Here is a 25,221-nt window from a genome sequence, read left to right on the forward strand (position 1 = left end):
CAGTATTCTTACCTAAAGAAAATCCCATAGACAGAGGAGCCTGGCAGGCTGCAGTCCATAGGGTCACACAGAGTCAGACAGGACAGAAGCAACTGAGCACACACACACACACATGCATCTGGGTTAAAAGACTGCTTTGTGTCTCACCATGTGAATCCTTCAAAACCAGATTGGCCTAAAAAAAGCACTTGTTTTACAACTTTTGAAACTATAGTCAATCCTTAGTGTATGAGAGGTGTATAGTTGAATCCTTGGATATGAAACCCACAGATTGGAGAGCTACCTTTATGCTTATTGAAAAGCATCTGCATGTAAGTGAACCCATGCATTTCAAACCCATCTTATTCAAAGTGATAAGTGAAGTCACTCAGTCATATCTGACTCTTTGTGACCCCATGGACTGTAGCCTACCAGGCTTCTCTGCCCACGGGATTCTCCAGGCAAGAATACTAGAGTGGGTTCCCATTTCCTTCTCCAGGGGATCTTCCCAACCCAGGGATCAAACCCAAGTCTCCCACATTGCAAGCAGACACTTTACCCTCTGAGCCACCAGGGGAAGTCAAGAGTCAACCATATTCAAATCCAGAGCAGAGGTTTGTCTGAGTTTTGTTGCTCTTCTGTTAGTTTTTAGAGCCTTTTATGTAAGTGAAGGCTGATTCTCCTCTTGCAGCTACTAGAGGAATGCTGAGGTTTTCGTTTCCTTTAGAAATGCAAATAAAAATGTAAACTTAACCTCCTTCTGATACAACCCCAAAATAGCTCCTGGGCTAAACAGAAATGAATACCTTGACCTTCGTAACTTGAGAGCTTAAGGAGGCCTGGAGATTCATATCTATTTGAAGATACTGAATTCTGGTCCTGAACAAGAGAAGCATAATCCTATTACATTTACACAGCTTGCAGTAGACTTTGAAATTCATATTAACATTCCTGAAGGGAAGATAGTTCTGTAACTAAGAGCCATGAAAGTCATAAGAGAAAATTATTGCTCCTGGTTTAGCAAATAATTGTATTCCTCGAAGGAAAAAAAAAAAAATCCTTTCCCACCCTCCACTCCTCATTCCATCAGGGAAAAATACCTGCTGGGGATATGGGTGGGGTGGAGGTGGACAGAGGAGTTACTTTGTGCTTTGCATTATAGCTTATTATGTTAAAAATAGAGAGGTAGGCATGAGACATCTCTGAATGTTAGTTCGCATTACATTAACTAAAGCATCATGCCCATGCCTTAGGTCACTCACCTCCTTTAATATTTCTTTCTAATTTATTGCCACTTTTTGAAAAAATGTGCATATTTTACCTGCAGGAACCATGAAAGCCACATAGCTAATCCTACCCTAACACATGAAAAGGGAATGAAAAATAACCACTCAGAATCATTATTCACTTATTAAAATGCAATCTTTGCTATAAGTCCCACATTTTACTCTCTAAACCAATGCCAACGGTATTATAGAATCTGCTCTTTTGTTAATCCAAGATATTTTCATTTAGAGAGCTGCCCTACATTGTCAATTTAATTTCTACACTCTAACCTGATTTTTTTATTTATGTACTTTAACAAATTATATTTAAAAGAGATTTTTAAAGTTTCTTAGAGTCTTTATAATAAATTGTTTCCATACCAGGTGATGATTAGTAAGACAAATTAACAAAGAACATCATGCCCTCCAATTGGTTATTCTGATGTTGAAGTCAGAACTGAAGTTACAAATTCCTCCAAGAATGATCTTTGATACATAGAAGATTTATCCCAGGGTTGGATAATTTATTGTCTATGAGATGAGCTCACAGTTACCAAAAATGAAAATATGAAAGTTTTTGAAAATAGTATTTCTCATTGTCTAGATTGGAAACCCTAGTTGATATGGGGTCACAAGTGGTGTCATGTACTCCCTTCTTGAAATAGACAGGAAAGATATCACCAAATATCTTTAATCATTTAAGAAACAGTTACATCTGTGGACAGAGTTCTGGAAGTAGCTAGAGTTACTCCTGACTCTCTCCTGGAAATGCCCGCAGTTCATAGCTAATGTAGCTCATTTCATTCAAGTTTTGAAGCTAATGGAAGAAGTTATCTTTCTCCTCTCCCTCCTTCACCAAACATAAAAATAGAGATGACAGTGACAATCTTTGTCTTTGACTATTGTTCAGTCATAAATTCTGTATATTTGTTTTCCTCTCTGAATCCACTGAAACAGTTTTTGCTGTGATCTATGTAGATGAATGTGACAAAAAATAAATTTGTGCAACTTATATGGCTAAAGGACTATGACTGCCTCCACCTGGAGATTAAAAAGTCCAATCATTCAGAGATATTCTCTTAAACTCTTAAAATGAAAGGGTATTAGCAAACTTAATTTAATCCTCGTGTGTATCTGTGTGCATATATGTGTGTGCACTCAGTCGTGTCTGACTCTTTGTGACTCCATGGATTGTAGAAAGGCTCTTCTGTCCAATGGGATTCTCCAGGCAAGAGTATGGGAATGGGTTGCCATTTCCTTCTCCAGGGTATCTTCCCAGGGATGGAATCCTCGTCTCCTGTGTCTTCTGAATTGGCAGGTGGGTTCACCACAGGGCCACTAGGGAAGCCCTAACATCATACTACCTATTTCTAACTCTCTGACTTTTAAAAATAAAAGTAACCCAGAACTTATACTGAAAGTGGATTACTTTTCCCAAGTTTTTTTTTTTTCTGGAAGAGCATCTTTAAAAAAAGTAAAAATCTTTATTTTAATTGGAGGATAATTATAATATTGTGATGTTTTTTGCCACATATCAGCATGAATTGGCCATAGGCATACATGTGTCCCTGCCCTCCTGAACCCTCCTCTCACCTCCCTCCCCACCCCATCCCTCCAGGTTGTCACAGAGCACAGGCTTTGGGTGCCCTGCATCATACATCAAAACTTTTAAAGAGAACCCTTGATTAAAAGTACAGATTGCCAGCTATAGAATAAGTCAGGGGGTTGTAATGCACACACAGGGAATACAGGCTATAATGTAACAACTTTGTATGGTGATGGATGATAACCAATCTTATTGCTGAGATCATTTCACAATGAATAATGAATAAAATGAATTAATAAAAATATCAAATCACTATGTTGTACACATGAGACTAATATAATATTGTATGTTTATTATAACTCAATTTAAAAAATAACGAGATCCTCTAAACAAAAAGAAAACACACAGGTTCCATCTAAACTATTGTGGAAGAAGTCTATGCCTCTCATGGTAACAAAAACCAATTTAAGGAAGAACAAAAAGATTTGATAGAAGATTACAGATCTGCCTCTCTTGGTCCCCATAAACATTGTTCAGTGAGAACAAACCGAAAGAGAATTTAGGTACTTCATGGAAGTCAAGAATATCTAAGGCAGCACAATTTTGATCTCCAGTACTTACTCTGCATCCATTATAGTGTCATAGATGTCAAGTCTCTCTGCTATGATAGAGTATACCCACAAACTTCTGAATGAGAGGAAAGCACTATCCTAAAGAAAAATACTGCTAAGTCCATTAAACGAGCTTTAAAGTAGTCACTGTGAATAGCGAAACAAGAATCAGAACACAGTATCCACAAACTCACTCCCCTTCTAACATGCCCACATTCTTACTCATTCTTATTTTAGTCCTGATATTTTACCCTATGAAGGGTAGACATATCAAAGTATGCTGGAAAATTTAGGTTTCTTCCTCTTATACTTTCATTTTCCATAGAAGCTGAGCTATCATTCCTTCTTTTTCATACAATTATTTTTATATTTATTTATTTATTTGGCTGTGTTGCATCTTAGTTGTGGCCTGCAGGATCTTTAGTTATGGCATGTGGGATCTAGTTCCTTGACCGGGGATTGAACCCAGGTCCCCTGCATTAGGAGAGCAAAGTCTTAGCCACTGGACCATCAGGAAAGTCCCTATCATCCCTTCTTAATTCAGATCAAGCATAAGAAGCTGTGTAGAGAGAATACCCAGTCTTTCCTTGAAGGATGACACAGTTAGGACAAAGGAATCTGAATGCTCATTTCTTTGAAGATTGTATAGATATTAAGTGACAGCTGTAATTCTATTTGCCCTTCTATATTTTGTTTTCCTGTTTTTCAGTAAAAAGTATTATATAAAGGCATTCTTACTGCAAATCAGTTAATCAGCAATATAAACACAGTGAGATAAAACAAGGAACACTTCTGTTTGGGATGGCATAATTGCTTAGAAATCATAAAAAGCCTTCTTCATGAAAAAGGAAAAAAAAAAAAAGGACATTGGGTAAAATATATCTGTTCTAAATAGATTGCAGGGTTGGCCCAGAGGAAAGGAACTGATAAAGCACAAGCAAAGTAAAAGCTCAGGATGCAAGGTACACAAGGGAGATAAACTTCATCCTCAGGGTTTCTATAAAATCTTGGAGACTTAAGTTTCCACTTTCATGACTTTAAGGCCTGTTATGGAGAATTTCATAAAATACTCCATACCAGAAGTGATGACTACAAAGGCTGGCCCTCAGTGTAAGGATAGACTGGAAAGAGACCTGCCAAGTAACACATTTTGCCATGGCCACTTGTATGTCTACAATTTAATCCGAGATGGTGAGGGGACCAAACTCTTTTCTGAGAATTTATAATCTCAAGCTGGCCTTTCCAGGACTTTAGGGTCTGAATTCATGCTCCTTCTGTGATTCAAAAAATCCTCAAAGAAAAATGTAAATGGTAAGTGCTTCCAGATTGCTGGGCTTCCATGGGACAGAAGGGTGTAAAAGCCACCTGGCCAGCATGTTACAGCAGCAGAGGAAGAGGCTGAGCATCTCCTAATTCCTTACTTTGATCCTCCTGACTTCACTCAGCCACTTGGCTCCTTCCCCCTCTGACTGTAGTCCTAAGTCCACAACATCTCTGATTCTATATCTGCAGATAAAACCTCCAGGCTCCTACACAAATAGGAAAAGGTGAAAGCTTCACTCTGCAGGGTGAGGGGCAGGGTGTGGCAAGTGCACAGGGCTCTTTAGTCAGACTCTGAAAAGCTCCTGATTTTGCCCCCACCCCCAACACAGACACGAACGCACACACACACACACACACACGCCCACAAACAGCCTTGCACTTCCTCATACACTTCCTTCTGTAGAAGGTCATGCTTTTTAGGAGTTGTTCAGGCCAGAGGCCCTTGTTTCTCTTCAACCCTCCATTCCCATACACACTTAGGCATAATCCTGCTCTGCAAATTACTGGGTTGGCCAAAAAGTTTGTTCAGATTTTTCCATAAGATGTTACCCCATATTTTACTTGTATCTTCCATCCACTTTCCACATCATATGACTGAGGTTATAGATGTCTCCTAAATTTGCTTGAAGGTGAGCTTACTGTCCTTCTTGTTCTCTGGAACAATTTTGTAAAAGGAATCTCATTGAAGTTTACATTTTTGTTACTCTTTCACATTTTTCTTGCTGGTTTTGAAATAATTTTAGAGAAAAGAATACAGTAGAAATACTTTTGTTCCACTATCTTAAAACTGGAGATCCATCCTATTGATTTAGAAGTGCAAATTTCCAAACAAGCCAATACTAGGAATTCTCTGATGTTGGGGTCTAACTTGGGGAAAACTCAGAAAGAATGCTGAGCCTGAAGAATTGATGCTTTCGAACTGTGGTGTTGGAGAAGACTCTTAAGAGTTCCTTGGACAGCAAGGAGATCAAACCAGTCCATCCTAAAGGAATTCAACCCTGAATATTCATTGGAAGGACTGACTGCTGCTGAAGCTGAAGTTCCAATAATTTGGTCATCTGATGTGAAGAGTTGACTCATTGGAAAAGACCCTGATGCTGGAAAAGATTGAGGGCAGGAAGAGAAGGAGGCAACAGAGGACGAAATGGTTGGATGGCATCACCAAATCAATGGAAATAAGTATGAGCAAACTCCAGGAGATAGTGAAGGATAGGGAAGCCTGGCAGTCTCTAGTCCATGGGGTCACAAAGAGTTAGACACAACTTAGTGACTGAACAACAACAGGTATCTACCTTGTCTACTTTGAAGGACTATCTGGGCTCCAGCTAGAATCCATTGAAAACACTTCTAAGATAGATACAATAATTTGCTACTATAGGATAACTTTCTACATAATTTAAGAGCAATATCTCTGCAGAATTCACTAAATGATTTTGCAATGGAAACAAACCATAATTATCTCTAGTATCACAGAGCATCAAAGTCTAGGTCACCATATAGCTACGCTGTGTCCTGCACAAAGGTACCATTTTATTTTTGGCTGTGCAGCATGGCATAAGGGATCTTAGTTCCCCAACTAGGGATCAAACCCACACTCCCTGTGTTGGAAGCACAGAGTGTTAACCGCTGGACGGTCACAGAAGTCCCAAAGATACCATTTTTAAAATATTCCATTTATGTAGATTTTGCTTATCTAAATATTTAATAACAACTTTGCAGCAGAAAGTAAGTACAAGTGCTGCAATAACAAGATTATATTATTATAACAATTTTCTGACATATGGAAACAAAATGTTATTAGGAAGTGGTTCCTTTCTGTAATTCATAGCCACTGCACAGCCTCTGAAAAGTCTTAAATCTAACTACCTTGCACATTAAATTTACATCTGCAAATGTTCCGAAAAGGACATAATTTCCAAGGTGTAACTATTAGGGGCTGAATTCTAACCCAAGCTCGATCACTTTTCCTTCAACAAGATATCTCACTGGCCCATTACATTGGTGACTTTATACTGATTGGACATAATGAGCAAGAAGAAACAACTCTAGACCTACTGACAAGCCATTTACATGTCAGAGAGTTAGAAATAAATTTGAGAAAGTTGTGACCTCCACGGACTGTAGCTGCCAGGATCCTCTGTCCATGGAATTCTCCAGGCAAGAATACTGAAATGGGTTGCCGTGCCCTCCTCCAGGGGATCTTTCTGACCCAGGGACTGAATCCAGGTATCTTGAATTGCAGGCAGATTCTTTACCATCTGAGCCACCAGGGAAGCCCTGAGAAAGTTTGGGGGCTTTCAACTCCAGTGAAAGATCTGAAGGTCCAGCCATGCGAGGCATGCTGAGAACCCCTTCTAAGGGAAAGATACCTTATTATATATGGCCCCTTCTACAACTGAAATAGAGATACAACATCTAGCATATTGTGTCTCTTCAGATTTTGGAGGCAACACAGTCCTCGTTTGGGTGTGTTACTCCAGCCCATTTGCCAAGGAACCTAACAAGCTTCTAGTTTTGAGTGGGGCCCAGGAAAGAAAAACAAACAAACAAACTCTGTAACAGGTTCAGGCTGCTGGGAAAGCTGCTCTGCTACTTGGGCCACAGGATCAGCAGATCCAGTGGAGTGTCAGTGGCAGGTACAGATGCTCTCTGGGGTGCATGGGAGGTTCCGATAGGTGAATTGCTGTTTAGGTCCTTCCAATTGTGGAGTACAGCCCTGCTTTCCTCTGCAAAGGGCTTCTCTCCATTTGAGAAACAGCTTTTGGCCAGCTGCTGGGCCTTCATAGAGGCTGCATGCTTAACCACACACCCTGAGCTGCCCATCATGAACTGGATATTATCTGAGCCATCAATCCACAGGTAGGGCATGCACAGCAGCACCCCATCATCACATGCACATGGTACATATGTAATCAAACCCAAGGAGGACCTGAAGGCACAGTAAGTTACATGAAGAAGTGGCCCAACTGCCCATGGTCCCCACCTTTGCTAAACTATTCTCTCTCTTCCAGTCTGCACATACAAAGTCATGGGGAACTTCCTACCATCAGTTGACAGAGGAAAAGAAGACTTTGACCTGGTTTATGGATGGTTCTGCATGATATGTGGGTATCCAGATGGACAGCTGTGACACTAACCCCTTTCTGAGACATCCCTGAAAGTCAGAGTGAAGGAAGTCATCCCGATGTATAGAACTTCAAGCAGCATGTATGGTTGTTCACTTTGCTTGGAAGGAGAAATGGCCAGCTGTGGGATTAAGCACAGACCCACAGGCTATGGCCAATGATTTTGCTGGATGGCCAGGGACTTAAAGAAACAGAATTAGAAAACTGGTGACAAGAGAAGGTAGGCAAGTGGTATGTGGATAGACTTCTCTGAATTGGCAACAATGTGAACATATTTGTATGCAATATTTGTATCCCACGTGAATGCTTCCTAAAGACTGGCCTCAATTGAGAAAGATTTTAATAAGCAATTGGACAGGTTGACCCATTCTGTGGACATGAGTCAGCCTCTGTCCTCAGCTACCCCTGCCATCACCTAATGAGCTCCTGCACAAAGTGGTCATGGTGGTGGGAAGGAAGGTTATGCATGGGCTGAGCATCGTGGGCTTCCACGCATCCAGGGCAACCTGGCTATAGTCATGGCTGAGTGCTCAATCTGCCAGCATCAGGGGCCAGTGCTGTGCCCCCAATATGGACCATTCCCCAAGGTGATCAGCCAGCTACACGGTGGCAGGTTGATTACACTGGACTACTTCCATCATAGAAGGTGCAGTGTTTTGTTCTTACCAGATAGGTACTTATTCAAATAGGATAAGGATTTGCCTTTCCTGATTGCAATGCTTCTATCAAAATTACCCACTGCAAGATAAAAATGACCACTTGCCATCTGCCTCTACAAGGATGAAGTCACTAGCCACTGCAGTCACTGACCTTTAACACACTCAGAAAGGAGTTCAGGGCAATGATCAGGAATGAGGCACTCTGTGCTCTGTGATAAACTAGCCGAGAGTATTTTCAAGAGAAGATTTTGTGAGCTCAATTTCTTACATCTTCTCATATCTAGCAAAGCACTGAAATCATTAATGAAGACATTTGCTCATCAAGACTAGCAGCAAGTCTCTGGCAAAAGGTGTGCTTGATAAAATGTATCCCCCTTCACTATAAACATATACATAATACTGACCTCCTCCATACATAATACTGACCTCCTCCACTACCTCTCTGGAGTAGCTCCTCAGCTACTTAACTCACCATTTTCATGTTGCTGCATTTTTTTCAGTTGACACTACCATCCATGGACTTACAGGACACCTTGTCCATCATCATGATATTCCAGACAACATTGTTTGGATCAAGGATCTCACTTTCCAGCAATTGAGATCTGGCAATGTGCCCATGCTCATTGATTCCACTGGTCTTACCAAGTCCCCCACCATCCTGGTTTGATATAATGGTGAAAAGGTCTTTTGAAGACTTAATTACAGCACCAGTCAGAGGGCAATACCTTTCAGGGTTAGGGAAAAGCTTTCCAGAAGCATCCAACATGTGGTGTTTTTCTTTTTTTCTCCCATATTCAGGATTTGCAGGTCCAGGAGTCAAGGGTGGAAATGGCACTGGCATAACTTACTCTTACCCCTAGTGATCCATTAGTAAAATGTTTGCTTCCAGTTCCTCTGCAGTCTTATGTTCTGCTGCCCTAAAGGTCTTACTTCAGAGGGAGGAATGCTTCCACTAAAAGCATAGCTATGATTTCCTTGGACTGGAATTTAAAACTGCCACCCACCCACACTAGGCTTCTTACACATTGGAATCAACAAAGAAGGGAGTTATTATGCTGGCTGAGATGACTGATCCTGACTAATATGATAACCTATGCAATAGGAAGAGAAATAATTCTCAATATGCTTTTCAGCTGAATTATGAAACCAGTGATACACAGCTGGTCCTACAAGGTTTGAGTTTGGCTACATACACCCCTTTAGTGACAGAGTGGTCAGATTTTAAGAACAAAGCCTTCTTGTTAAGCCTTATATTATCGGCATGTGAATTCTGAATGAAACAGAACAGTGAGCCGCCTGATGAGTTTCTGAGTGCTTTTCAGAGATTTCAATATGCCATACCTTCTAGACATTGATCATAAAAGGCACTTATATGCAGATCCAGAGGTCAATTCACAAGATCTTCCAGAAAAATTTTTTAAAATATGGAATGCATCACAAATCTGCATGTCATCATTATACAGGGGAAATGCTAATCCTCTCTGTATTGGCCCAATTTCAGTATATATGCTGCTGAAGCAAGCACCAGAAATTTTAATAGTTCCTTTCTATGCATATTCAATATGAAACATACAGCAAGTACGTACATAACAATCAGGTATAAGTCATGATGGCTATGATTAGTTAATTCATTCAGCAAGTATTTAATGAGCATCTAAAATGTACAATATACATTATCAGATCCAATTTCAACACATTCCTTCCTTCTTTGACTAATATCCAGTGTGCATTTGGACCATCAACACTAGGGTATGCTAATGACTAAGAACATATACTTTCTTACATTACATTAGTCCTTAGGTGCACTAGCTAGTTATGGTTAAAAGGTGGTCTAATATCAGCATTAACTAATGCCAACCTTAAACTCAAACACTCATAAACAATCCAATCCAGTAAGACCACAACTTATATAAATATAAAAAGATACCAATTTATAAAAGCAACATAACTTTGAATTACATTTGATTAGAAAAACTGTTTCTAAATTCCCTTACCTCTTGTTTGCACCCCCTTTCCACAGGCTTCACTGGTGTCCATTACTCCCTGCCTGACAGACTCTGGCACTAGGATACAGGGGCTCCATTTCTCTGGCCTCCACCTGTGATGACAAAGAACAGCAGACTAGAAATTTCACCACAACAAACATACAAAAGAAATACTGGAAACAGATGAATTTGAAACCCAAAGCATAAAGGTAGTAATTCAATAAAAATGGATTTGAAACCAATGTCATAAAAGGGACCCCTGGCACACACTAGGGATGGCATCAGTCTCTCTGCCCTAGATCCATAGTTAAAGCAGTAATTCCATTTTTTTTAAGTGTGGACATTTTGCACGTAAGCCTTAGTGGATATAGCAAAGTGGCCATAAGAAACATTAGAGGCACAGATCAAATCTAGAAGGTTTAGCTCTGTATGAACTTAAAATTGTTTAAAGAAAAACAATATGAAAAAAATCAAAGAGAGAAAATTCCTATGTCCTGTCTGAGCGTTAGAGAATCAAGGGGTGAACATCTGAAAATTTTAGGTAACAAGCCTTCATACTTGAACTTCTGCTTCAAAATTTTTACAAGTTGTTTCCTAGGACTTGAGGGTAGCTCAGACATCTCAATAGGTTATAGAGTAAAGGGGAGGCAGGAGGCCATAGGGACTTAGCTTATGTGATAGTTTCTCTCAGAAAAGAGAAATGGAACTGTCTCTGAGGAATGACCCATATTTGTTCTCCACAGAGGAAAGAGTATGTATGGAGTCTTTCTGGCTTCCCTGCATGTGTGTGTATTTAAGGTGAATAGAACTCTACTTTTAAGACCTGTAGGCAGACTATGACTTCAGCCCTTAAACCTGTGTCTTCAGAATGTTCTAGAAAACCCAAACCCTAAATGTAGCCACAGATTTTGCTCTTTTACTGAGTACATTTTTGTACTTTTTCACATGAGCCAATACCTCTGATGAGAGGTGCTAATTCAAAATAATGAAACAGAACCATTAGGCAAAAATATTATTGACCAGTTTTGCAGGATGAAAAACATCTAGAGAGCTATTGTACATCAATGTGCATACAATTAACACTACAGAATTGTACACTTAAAAATGGTTAAGATGGCAATCTATGCTGTACAGCAAGGTGATCCAGGTTTACATATATATGCATTCTTTTTTTAATATCATTTTCCATTATGGATTGTTACAACATTGTAAATCAACTATATTTCAATTAAAAGAAGCTAATTTAGGAAAAAAAGGTTAAAATGTAACTTTTATGTTATATGATATTTATCACAATAATAAAGAAATCTCAGCAAGAGAAAGAATAATGTATAACAGCACATGGAGTAGACTTCCTTTGCTCAGGAAAAATCACCTTAAGGAACCCTCTTAGTTATATCAACATAGATTAATATAGCATGTGAAGCTCACTTAATATAACCCATATATTAATTAATTAGCATAATTAATCTCAGCAATCACCACCCTCTCCCCTGTCTAGACTAAGTGAGTCTCACTTACTGGAGGTGAGGCAGTGAGGGTGTTAAGAGATAGATACAGACTGTCTTGCAGAATAAGGCAAAGTACATTAAAATGTAAAAGTAAAAAAAAAATACATATCAGTGACCTCGTTCCAGTGGCCTCCATATTGAGAACAACTGAAGAGCTGGAGAGAAACCAGGAAACAACAGAAAAACCTGTCCCATTTAAAACAAAATCACCTATTACTTTTTAAGTAGTTAGAAATTTGCTTTGTAGATGCATAGATTCATTAAGTATAGTTCTAAAACACAGACACAGAAATGGTAAGGGAGTTTAGTCTAGCTTTTCAACTGGGATATGTCATTCACTCAGATCTCTCAAGTTCATAAAATACTTACTAAAGTGAGACCAAGGAATTCAGTTTAGCTTAGTGTGCTAAATAGAAGGGAGAAATGTCCAGAACTCGTTAGATCCAGTTTTGGAAGGATAAGCCTGGGCTCAGAGAGGTTACGTGACATGCCTGAGATTGCACATGAAAGGGCAGGCCAGCTGTCAGTCCTAAATCCTTAGATGCTCAGCCACAGACTCTTGGAGACATCCCACTGCCAACTGTATTTAGAGGTATATCACCCACACTGTCTTCCCTCTTGCTTACATTGTCAGCCATCCCAAATGTGACTCAATTGAATATTGCCTATCTTGAATGAAAGTTACTTAAGAAATGGCCAACACAAGAAGGACATTCTAACCTTCCTTCTACTTCCCCTTGAAAGCAGAAAATAATTCTCTCTTGTGAGAGGTGCCCTCCCCACCCACATCTGGAGGTAGAAGGAAACCCTTACCACTAGGGAATTCAGGCTATAAAACCTTGTTACTTTTCAAATTTACTACCCCACGCTCAGACTCTGTTTAGATTTTTCACGGATTGAGCACCCAAAGACTACATTTCTTCATCCCATCAATTCTTTACTAATTTATTGTTTCTTTGGCTAAAAAGTATAAAAACTGCCTGCTTTGGCCACTTAGGTTCAATTTCTATGGGATCTCCATGCATATGAATTAACATTTGTTGCATTTTAATAGTAACCTATCTCATGATAATCTATCTCATGTCAATTTTATTATTAAGCGAGCTATAAGAATTCATGAAGCATAGAGGTGAAAATTTCCTCTCCCCAACACTAACTTAAAATTAACAAGGTGGGAAATGCTCAAATTCATAGAAAAAATTCTATAGACATTGTGATTCTGTTTCAAATTGTGAATGTCTCACCTTAATGGAGTAAAAAAAGAGGAATCAGAAGAAAATGATAAAGGTCTACATTAGCTTGCCTCTCCAACCAGTGAAGGGAAGGCAAAACCTAAAGAGGAACTGTATGCTCAAAATTCAAAGGTGTTTGACTAAGAGACTCATGCTGATAGGTTGGACACACTTATCAGCATCAGGAGACGTGATACAATCAGGCAGAGTGGAACTAATTTCTTGGGAAAATGGCAGGTCATTTATGGAAACTAGTTGAAGACTGAGTGGCTTCACTGAAGTACCACACGAGGACAAAGAGAGTGGACAGTAGGAAGAGAGACCACTAACAGTTTCCAAGATTTTCTCTGATTATAATAGCATTGGGTTCAGAAAACATCTAACATTATTTGATTTGGCTAATTTTTTTTCAATTGACTACTTTCTCTGAGAGCTCTTTCACTGAGCTAGAAGTTTCATTATTTAAACGTGGCACAAAAGGATGGATATTGACAGTGTCCCCACATGGCCTGGCGGTTGATGAAGAAATATTGGCAGTCTGGGCTTGTTCCAGTGCTGATTCATGTCTTTTCCAAACTGGTTGTTAGATAGAAACAAAGGGAGGAAATGATGATGAAATTGATCATTCTTAAAAAACAAAACACAACAAAACTTATATTTTCCAGAATAAATTAGCTCATTTAAAAACATATTCATTTTTATTTATTTATTTGGTTGCACCAGGTCTTAGTTAAGGCATGTGAGATCTTTAGTTGAGGCATGTGAACTCTTGGGTGTGGCATGTGCGATCTAGTTCCCTGACCAGAGATCGAACATGGGCCCCTTACATTGGGAGCTTGGAGTCTTAGCCATTGGACCACCAGGAAGTCCCTAGAAAAAATTAGCTCTTGAATCACATAGATGTAAGATACAGTTTCTCAATCAGGGAAAACCCTAGACATTTCAAATAAAGGCATTTTTAAGTGTGTTGCTAACAACACGATTATTAAGACCGTGGGCTTGTTTCCACAAATCAGTAAAACCCAACAGTGATTGAATTTAATCCAGAAGTATTAATACTTTAAAGCAGTGCTTCAATCTGATGTTAAAGAATGAAAGTTTATGACTAAATACACAAACCTCAGGTACTGTTTTTATAAATAATAATCACTTACTTCCCAGAGGGGCAAATACAGGTAACATATATAGTTTAAATGTCAGTCATTTTCTTTTCCTAAAGACAAAAAATTACCCATAGGTTAAACTTTTTTCCTAAGATTTCTTAAAATGTGTACATGACAGAAATTGAGAATCAAAACCATTTTTGAACTAAAATAAACAACTATTAAGGCAGTGTACATTCGTTCTTAGTTCTTTATTAAAGGCTTTAGGATGAGAAAAATACAGTGAGGTAAGTTGTGTGTGTGTGTGTGTGTGTGTCCAGTAAGGACCTCAACCTGCATATCTTTGAATCCTAATCCTGAAAACTGATTACCTGGGTGGCTGAAGTCAAGTAGTTCGGCTGCAATCAAAACATGGTTATTGCTTTTTTCGTTTTAAATTAGACTTTCATACTCTTTACTCTCTCAAAATATACTCCAGAAAAGGGGAAAATAGTGAGATATTTGAAGATAAAAAAATACTACCTCTTTGTATTTCTTACTACAAGTGTTTTATATAATAACCACACATTTATATGAGAGCAAATAGGTCATGGCTTATCCTAAGGTCTAATGATTATTTTGAAAGCAATTAATTACCGATATGTGGAGCACAATGACACATCTTCACACTCTCGCTCTTCAAATAAGGTATCTGGGCATTCTTGGCCTCCGTTGGCTGCTTCTTGGATGATAATCCTGTATCGAGACTGTTTTATTGTAGCATTTCCTGAAGTAAAGGAAAAATAAAATAATAGTGCCCTTTTATGTGGAGGCAAAGAAAAGTCCAGGGATAGGGAGCAATTGAATAAAGAAAAAATAAGAACCTATGGAAAGACTACCTGGGAAATTAGAATATCAAGAAAAGACCAGAGATTAATACTCAACCTTACTTCTATGAGAAAGACATATCACACTTAATAACTGCGATTTCAAATCTGTATGTTCTAATATGGGAAGATTGTTTCCCACTGATAATATATTTTAATTAATCAGAATCTATATTACATTTTGCATAAAAGTCCCACAGCATAATCTGAGAGGCTCCAGAAATGCTCTTTGATCTCAAAGCAACAGCTCAGGGGGTTAGCGTTTTACTATTAGCCATTCTCTCCCTCAGGTGGGGTACTTCCTTCTTTAGCCTATTTTTACTATGCAAACACTTATTAAAATTAATACATTACTAACATATTTATTTATGGGAATTAGTTTATTAGATTTCTTATTCCTCACAACCTGAGATAATATGTGTATAATTGGAATTTAGAGAAGAGGCAGTAAAATTACAATAGAACAAAACATTATCTTCCTGGTTATTTTGCTGACGCACAGAAGTAGTAATAGGCACCTGGATAAAAAGACAGTTGATGTTCACTTTAATGTGTGGGGGCATTCATTTCATAATCTTTAGATGCCTTGTAATCAACAACTACTTCAAAAATCAATGACAGTGCTTAGCAACTATTTCAATTACTATGTGTAAGATATTATGCTTGATACACAGATACAAATTCTTGAATTTACAATGAAATGGAAAGAAGAAGGGGCAGACAGATACACACCTAATTATGAGGCTTTGCAGAGTGAGATGCGTCAGACACTGGTGCAGTATTAGGAGAATACAGAAGAAAGCATAATCATGTGGGGAAACCAAAGACAGTTCCTAGAGAAGGTAGATTTTATTCTAGCCTTCGGGGGATAAGTAGAAAAACAATTTTTTTTTCAGAAAGAAAAACACAAATACCAGATGATATCGCTTATATGTGGAATCTAAAATATGACACTAAGGAACCTCTGTGAAACAGACGGACCCACAGACACAGAAAACAGATTTGTGGTTGTCAAGGAAGGGTAGCGGGGGAGAAAAATCGGGAGTTTGGGATTAACAGATGTAAACTATTGTATATAGGATGGATAAACAAGAAGGTCCTCTTATATAGCACAGAGAACTATACTCAATATTCTGTGATAAACCATAGCGGGAAAAATATATTTTTAAAAAGAATATATATATATAAACTGAATCACTTTGCAGAAGAAATTAACACAACTGTATATCAATAAAAAAAAGAAAAAAAGTCTGAAGCCATCTCAGGTCAAAGAAACAGTTTGAGAAAAGACACAAGGTTGTAAGAGTACAGGGACTTTACAGAGAAAGATCACATAACTGCATCCAGGAGGAAGATGTATGTGTGTGGGGCTTGTGTGTGGGGCTTATGTGTGGGAGCTTCCGGTGGATGGAGGAAGAACACAGAGAGGGTTATAAAGAATGGAGAGAAGGAGCTGCCTAGGAGAAAACCAAATTAATTTTTAGGTTTAAGACAGCTAACGGACCTAATCATACAAAGTAGGAAATTTCTATAGCCAGCAAACTAAGTGGAGCCAAAAAAAAAAAAGGAAAAAAGGAGCTTTTATTAAAATTATATATTCACATGGTTTCTAAAAAATAATTAATGCAAAAAGACTATAGTGAGAAGCAACTGACCTACATGTCATTCCCTGTCTTCCTCCTTCCAGAATATTCTGAACTCTTAGTATTTAGTTCTTCTGTGGTTACCTCCAAATTTATAAATAATATGTACATGTCATCACTTGTTGTTTTATTAACTTTAGACATCATCTATTGACTTTCTTCTGTAATCAATGAATATTTATTTTCCGCTACCTTTCAATTTTTTTTATAATTATATCATTATTTTTATGCCTCTCCTCACCATTTAAAGATTTTATATAACCTGCATTTTTTTCTGTCCCACTTCTTACTCCCATCCTCCATTAGATCAGCCACTATGTTTCTAAAGGGTCTATCTGGGCAGATGAACTTCCTTTTTTATTGCCATCCACTTTCTGCTATATTAAGTTCTATCTTCCTGTGCTGCATGGTCTGTTTCTATGCTCTTCAGCCTTTGTCCATTGAATCTTTCATAAACAAGTTTAGATATTTCAATCACTGATGGAACTCTCTTTGTTTTTGACAAAGAATTTGGAATTTTAAAATCCATTTCTATCATTTTAATGAGATTATGAGAAGGGGAGACTAAAAGTTAAGGAGATATATGAGGTCTTTGGGGACTTCCCTCATAGCTCAATCAGTAAAGTATCTGCCTGCAATGCAGGAGGCCTGGGTTTGATCCCTGGGTCAGAACACGGCAACCCACTCCAGTACTCCTGCCTAGAGAATCCCATGGGCAGAGGAGCCTGGCAGGCTACAGTCCATGGAGTCACAAGAGTTGGACATGGCTGAGTCACTAAACCACCACCACCTCCACCACGAGGTGTTTTCCGTCCGCTGCCTTTTTTGCCCCTTCTTTGTACTCAGAGATCCAACCACAGAAGGTATGTATTAGTGGCCACCTTGTCCATTGGCTTCTGGTCAGCTTTGGTCAAAGGTGGTTTGGGGCACACAGCGGAAAGAAAAAAGTTGACAGAGGAAGAGAAGACAGAGAGAGAAGAAAATCAGGGTACTTATTCCACCAGATTCCATCCTCTAAATCACCTCATAGTTGGTTCCCTTGCTCCCCAGAGCCACAGTTCTAACGGAGCGGTACTCACCTGCAACTACTTTCTTGGAGTTCTTCTAATAGCTCCTACAGGTATCAACTTTCAGGCTCCCAACTGTCCCTAGCCAGGTACTATTAATTTCCATTAACCCTGTCCTCTCCTTTGTATTATAGACTGTTCCTTCATTGAATTTTCCCCATTTGAGTGGGCCACCTATTTCCTACCAGGACATGCTTATCAAGTCAAAGGACAGTTGCTATTATTTGGCTGAGAAGAATGGTATAATTGACCTCTTTTTAATGTGGTTAAGGCCCAGTGAGGAGTATAGAAAAAGAAGGCTAAGAAGGGGGGGGGAAAGTATAATTAAAACAGTTCTACATAATAATATGCAAGCTATCTTTATCGGGGTGGGGACAATCTGGATAAATAATTGTGCCTTTAGGAAAAAGTCTCCCCCCTCCCCAAGTTAATTCCAATTACACTGTACTTACTCTGGTAATTATTGTTACTATTGTTTACCCTTAGGAAGTGTGGGGTTGTGTGTGTGTGTGTCCATTTGCTTTGTCCAAGTGTAATCTTAGGAGTCCAGAAATGAACACTGAAGACAATAGGAACAGTTAAGGGGTTGACTTTACCCCATATTGAGAGAGAACATAGATCAATGCCTCTCCCTTCACAGGACATACATACACCCACACCCACTCCCACACCCACACCCACACCCACACCCACACCCACACCCACACCCACACCCACACCCACACCACACCACACAGAGTACAAGCTCACACTTGATGTATTCCACCTTATGGTGTAATTCCAGGTCAAATAATTCAAAGTTTTAGAAAAATAGTCACATTGATCATCATGCTCTATAGGTCTTCAGGTGAAGGTTGAAAAGGATGGGCTCTATGGGCAAAATAAACTCTTAGAACTGAAGTCACACTTTTCCAGAGGAAAAAATTGATTGGCACCACAGAAATTAAGAATTATTTCATGTCTTTGAAGAGAGAGAGAGAAATAAGAGAGGCCTCTAAACAGAGGGAAACACCCCCAGGATCTGCGAGACACCAGTTAGGACTTTCTTGTTGTAAGTGAACATGTGTTTCTTTTTTCTTGAACATTGGAATAATCAGATTTAGCATTCAGGTTTAAAGGATTTTCCCCTTACCTATGATGTACAGTGCTTCAAATTATGACAACAGAATTGGTTTTGCAGAATGGACACAATTTAGCTGATGTCATGGGAAGCTCAAGGGCAGGCAGGTCTACACTTGAGATGAAGCAGCCAATTGTCTTCTCACACATGAATTTTGAAGGCAGCATGAGGGTAGCGGCTTTGTATCAAAGTAGGACAATACTTCCAGAAACGTGAGTGGTGATTAGCAACAAAAGAAGTGGATGCTCCTGACAGCACCCAATATCATGGCTTAAAGCCAGACAAGAGAGGATGAGCAAAAGGCCAAGTAGAAGCTCTCAGGAAGTGATGTCAGTTTCTGTTGCCTCTGAAACCATAAGAAAATGATTTCTGAGAAGTAATACTGAGAGGCAAAGATAATGGCTTTGTAGGTGGAAAACATTCGTGTTACATATGTACCAAGAACACATTAGAGATTTCTAAGAATTATCACTTTAATCTATATCAGATCCATTTATGGGCATTTTGCATATGCTATCTCATTCTTTTACTACAACACTTTATGAGGTTGGTATTATTACCATTATTGTTATGATACCCATTTGACAGACACGAAAACGGAGGTCAGAAGGGGTTAATAATTTCCACAAAATATTTTCCTTAAAATAATTTCCTATCTAGGATGAAAAGAATAGCTAGGTAGACATTAAAACTGATGACTTTTCCATAAAAGAGACTTTAGAGTAAGATGAAGAGAAAGAAAGGGGCATTCCAAGCAGGAGTTCATGTTACAGAGTCTGTTATTCCCAAGGGACACTTCTTTCCTAATCAATTCTTCAACAGTACCCTGTTGGCAGAAGGCTTCAAGTATCATTAAAAGCAATGTTTGTAGGGCTTTGTGAGTGATGCTTTCAACCTCATTAGGCCTATGAAAAATAACAATAAATGGAAGTGCCTGTTTGCAAACATAAACAATTGCTCAAGCGTGATTATGGCTAATAAACAACTAGTCTACATTCAGCTTTAATTTACACATACTTTATCATTAATAGGTCATCGAGCATAGTTAAACTTAAGTTATTAATTATAGTCAAAAGACATAACATTTAGAAAACATGGCAACTTAAAGATCAACAGCCATATTTCATAAGGAAAATATGTGAGTGGACTACAAACACTGAGGGATGTTTAGAGATTCTCAGTGAAGTTTTTCCTAAACAGAGGGTAGCCAAGGTGGAGGAAAAGAATACCTCTGGGTGACTCACAGCCAGGTAAGCTGGGGCACATTACACTGACCCGAAGAGTCAAGGGTGTTGAGCCCTGATACCAGGGTTATTCAATCAGTGATTTGAAATAAAGAATTTAACCTCTATATTTCCAATTGATTTGAAATGTGAGAGCAGGGAGCAAGTAGAGCATGGTGAGCATAAGCACTGGCTGACAGGGAGGCAGGTTTGGAAATGCTCCTAAAGGAAAGAGGATGTGCACGTATTACACTGCCATGTGTAAAATGAAGAGCTAGTGGGAAGCTACTGTAAAGCACAGGGAGCTCAGCTCAGAGCTCTGTGATGACCTAGATGCATGAGGTTGGGGGGTTGAGAGGGAGGTCCAAGAGGGAGGGCATATATACATACACATAGCTGATTCACTTCATTGTACAGCAGAAGCTAACATAACACTGTGAGACAAATATATCTCAATAAAAAAAAAAAGCTCATGTGCAAAGGGGATGCAAGATAGATGGATCTCAGCAAATCATGGAAGTTATTCCAACACCAATCTGTAGAATTTTGATGGTACGTTCATAACAAATGACCTCTCTGACTTTCCCTGGTTTCTCTATTGTTTCAGTTACTAAGAGGCTTAATGGATTTCAGCAACCCGCTCTGCTTCTAGGCACCAATATCCTTCTAGGCTTATTGACTTGTAACTCTTGGTTGCCCCTAGCGCTCTTCTTCTTCCTCCCCACTTACACACCCAATTCACCATTAAAAACAAAGCCAAAAGTCTGTTGATTATTCCTCTCTAACCAGTGGATCTTAAAGCCAAAGGATGGTACCAGTGATATTTTAAGATTTGTATCATATAAGCAAGCCAATGTGTGTGTGTGTGCTCGGCTGTGCCCAACTCATGGACTGTAGCTTGCCAGGTTCCTCTGTCCATGGGATTTTCCCAGGCAAGAATATTGAACTAGGTTGCCATTTCTTCCTCCAGGGATCTTCCTAACCCAGGAAATGAACCTTGTGTCTCATGCATTGGCTGAAAGATTCTTTACCACTAGTGCTACCTGGGCTTGTAAACATCCATTCATTAAATACTTCCTGGGGTGGAGTTACAACTCTAGTGCATATTAGATTTCAGACAATTCCTTTAATCACTCTGAACTTTAGTTTCCTTGGCTATAAAACAGGGTGACTATAAGCTCCTGTTTCATACGACTGCTTTGAGGATTAAACGAGATACACATGTAAAGCATGTCAACACTACTGGTATAGGAAATCTTCTCCAGAGTCATAAAAGTTCATGAGAGAAAGTGAGAAGAAAGCGTTTAAGAAAAAAGGAGGTGAAAAGCTTCAATAGTTGATGCTCTTTCTAATTAAAATAAAAATGTGGCAAAACAGGCTTCTGTGCAACGGTGGGTCGCATTCATGTTCTGAGCATCTAAAGGTGGACCATGAGTGACTTGAAATCATTCCATGTTTCTAGTAAATTAAACTCCAACTACAAGGCAGTTAGCTCCAACCACCTTCTGATATCACTGGAGAGGAATGGGTGGGGGGATCAAACAATCCTATTTGCTCAGGACAGTCCTCATTAATGCCTATTATCTTGGCTTAAATATTAATAGCTCATCTACTCACTTTCAGAAAGACCTCTGTATAAAAAAATAAATGATAACTCAGAAAAAGATCATCACCTCCATGCTAATGCAAGAAAACAAACACATTTTGTTTCTCATCGCACCAAAGGGTTGCATTTCAAATGTGTGGAAAAAGTAGACTGCCATGTTCTTAAACTTATCTATTCAATCTGATCATTTGATCTTATTATCTTATGCCACAGAATTCTGCTTGAGATAGCAGTTCATGCAGTTGAAGAAAACTGTTTTGTGCCTAAAGCACGCTTCCTTATTAATCATAAAATTAAAAATTAAAGGGAAAGAAGAATATAGGGCTTACTTCAAAATAATCAACTAAACCTACTTGATATGTGTCTTTATAATAGAAACGTCACAAATAGATGCTACGTAACTAAAGGGAACCAACACTGAATCAAAGTGGAGCATCAGAGGAAAAAGTTTCACTTGGCAAAAATTCCAAATGGTTATTAAGAAGCCTGTTTCTAAGTCAATTCTATAGACAGAGATTGTAATATGACATTAGGCAGTCCAGGTTTCATCAACATCAAATCCCCTAAAATGTAGATTCTGTTTACTGATTCGCTATACACAAGAGAATACTCCTTCCTACCTTATTCACAACCGTTTTTGAGATTTGAAGCTGATTTCCGTTTCAGAAAAAAGTACCAAACCAGGATTCACCAGCCCAAATTTTTCTCACTTAAATTTGGAGAAATACATACTGTGACCCTGTGTTCTCAGAGGGAAGTACTTACCACATATAGTGTTGTCATTATTGATAAATATTTTATCATATATCTGCTATACATGGAGCTACCAACATGTTTGATGCTAGTGGTAATGAATCTGCTTGCAATGCAGGAGACCCAGGTTCAGTCCCTGTGTTGGGAAGATACCCTGGAAAAGGGAATGGCAACCCACTCCAGTATTCTTGTCTGGAGAATTCCATGGACAGAGGAGCCTGACAGGCTACAGTCCATGGGGTCGCAAAGAATTGGACACAATGGAGTGACTAACACCACACCACACCATACATGGAGGCTACATACCTAAGAGCTATGTGTTATACTGAAGTGTACATATATGTAGTATTAAATCTCCCCAGTAAAGCAGAAGTGAAACATGGTTGAGAGATGATAAGGTAGAAGTTCTCCATAGTTCTATAAGCATTCAGAAATGATAGTTAAACATTGCATTTATTTTCCAAAGGCCATCAATCTGGTATGATCTCTCTTTGCTCAAGGGGAATTAGAAGGTTTAAGTAGTAACAAATGCAATATCCTAGAACAACTATGAGTAGGAAGCTTTCATCTCTTCCTCTCTATTCACCTTGGTGTTCCATATATAGAGCAAATACATCAAGAGCAGCCTCTTCCCCTAGAATTCCCTTCCAGTTTACAACTCCAAGTACTTCAAAATGAACACTGAGTATAAAAAGATAGTGAGAAGTTGCTAAACAATACAGCAAGCCCAGACTGGCACTTTGTGATGACCTAGAAGGATAGGATGGGGGTAAGGGAGGGAGACTCAGGAAGGAAGGGATATATATATATATATATATATATATATATATACATACACACACACACACACACACACACACACACACACACATATATATATAAAATTATGACTGATTCACATTGTGGTATAGCAGAAACCAAAATTTAAAAAAAAACGAACACTGAGTCTGTTTATATATGGATGAAATTAAACAAAATTGCAAAGCTTTTCTGTTAAAATTCCCAGAAATGCTAAAAAAAAAAAAAAAAAAAAGGCTCCAGGATATCCATATATACCTTTCATTTTGAAATGTTCCCTGAAAAAATATATTTTATGGTCTTAAATTTTCCTAATCATCATTCACTTTGCAACAGAGGTCAAATTCAATGGTTCTGGCAATAGACAAGACCTCCAGACCTCTGGCTTCTAAGCCCAGTTCATTACTGAATCGTTATATGACCTTGCACATCACACTTAACCTTTCAGAACTTCAATTTTTTTGCTTATCCTATATGGATAATATTGTCAAGCCAATTCACTAGATAGTTGATAGGAATGTTTAATTAAGTGAGATTTAAAGCAGTTTGAAAATGTTATATATAATATATACAGAACCACTAGACTTAATGCAAGTCTTTAACATATATTTCAAAAGGAACAATTCATGTTCACATCTGCATGGGATGACAGTCAAGGCAAATAAACACTTTCTTTCTATGGCAGGCACTCGGGGAGGCCTACGCAATAGTTCTAATCTCTGCGAGGGGATCAAACCAGTCAATCCTAAAGGAAATCAGTCCTGAATATTCACTGGAAGAACTGATTCTGAAGCTGAAACTTCAACACTTTGGCCACCTGATGCAAAGAACTGAGTCACTGGAAAAGACCCTGATGCTGGGAAGGATTGAAGGCAGGAGAAGAAGGGGACAACAGAGGATGAGACAGTTGGATGGCATCACCAACTCGATGGACATGAATTTGAGCAGGCTTTAGGAGTTGGTCATGGACAGGGAAGCCTGGCAGGCTGCAGTCCATGGGGAATCAAAGAGTCGGACTCGACTGAGCAACTGAACTGAACTGAACTAGGGACTATCTCCAGTTTCCTCTACTTGCTATCCTCAACTACCAATGTACTTAAAATATCTCCAATCTGGAGAGCTAACCTTCCAAATAGTGGCCAGTCCTTCCTCTTGCTAAATATCAAAACTAAGTCTGCATAGCTAATCTTGCCATGCATAGACTCAGTCCATGTGGTCCTTAACCCTAGCTGCATATTAGAATTTCAAAGGGTGCTTTTATAGACTCCTAATACCCCTCAATCCAAACCATTTAAATCAGAATATCTCAGGGGTGGGGCCCAAGCATTGATTTGTTAAAAAAATCTCCAGGGCAGAAAACCACTGATTTAGCTCATTGAGAGCTAGCATCTCATATTCATCCAGTATGTAAAACAGGAAAAAGAATGCAGCATGCTTAACCAAGCAATAGAAAACAAAGGAGCACCAGCTAAATGAAGACTGCTCTGAACACATTTAAAAAATGCAACCCGCCCTCCAGCTAAGTACATTATAATGGATATAATTGGAAATATGTGCTATAAAGAAGGAGGGTTAACAAAACTATGCGCTGCACTTGTCTTTTCTTCTTGCCAGTGAGTGAGGAAATGACAGGGATTTATTTTCCCCCCAACCTGACTCCTTTTCATTTTTGCAGATGAAATGTGTTGCATTCTATCAACATTAAGACTGAACTATACTGCAATGCCACATTGCACTGTATACAGGCAGGTTTTGGGGGGACACAGATGTCAGCTAAAACACAGGCTCAAGAAGCTGTCATCATTA

General features: G+C 38.8%; 1 protein-coding gene and 2 non-coding genes across 8 annotated transcripts in view; all 3 read right to left on the minus strand.

Moving 5' to 3' along the window:
* THSD7B (thrombospondin type 1 domain containing 7B) overlaps positions 1 to 25,221 on the minus strand; it is a 1,641,422-nt gene that overhangs the window by 404,987 nt on the left and 1,211,214 nt on the right. For all 6 annotated transcript variants that reach the window (XR_014079260.1, XM_081579094.1, XM_081579097.1 and 3 more), the window contains 2 exons: positions 14,976 to 15,105; positions 10,503 to 10,606 (listed from right to left, as the gene is read on the minus strand). Coding sequence is in view for 5 of the 6 variants with exons in the window: in XM_081579094.1 (XP_081435220.1) it covers positions 10,503 to 10,606; positions 14,976 to 15,105 (234 nt within the window). In the remaining variant the exon portion in view is untranslated. The remainder of the gene's footprint in view (positions 1 to 10,502; positions 10,607 to 14,975; positions 15,106 to 25,221) is intronic.
* On the minus strand, positions 3,846 to 3,918 carry TRNAR-CCU (transfer RNA arginine (anticodon CCU)). Its single transcript has one exon. It is a non-coding gene; the product is annotated as a tRNA-Arg (tRNA).
* LOC145543905 (U6 spliceosomal RNA) lies at positions 9,927 to 10,033 on the minus strand. Its single transcript, XR_014081150.1, has one exon. It is a non-coding gene; the product is annotated as a U6 spliceosomal RNA (small nuclear RNA).

This window comes from Giraffa tippelskirchi, chromosome 3 (assembly GCF_054371585.1).
Source record: "Giraffa tippelskirchi isolate mGirTip1 chromosome 3, T2T-mGirTip1v1.2.pri, whole genome shotgun sequence".
NCBI lineage: Eukaryota > Metazoa > Chordata > Mammalia > Artiodactyla > Giraffidae > Giraffa > Giraffa tippelskirchi.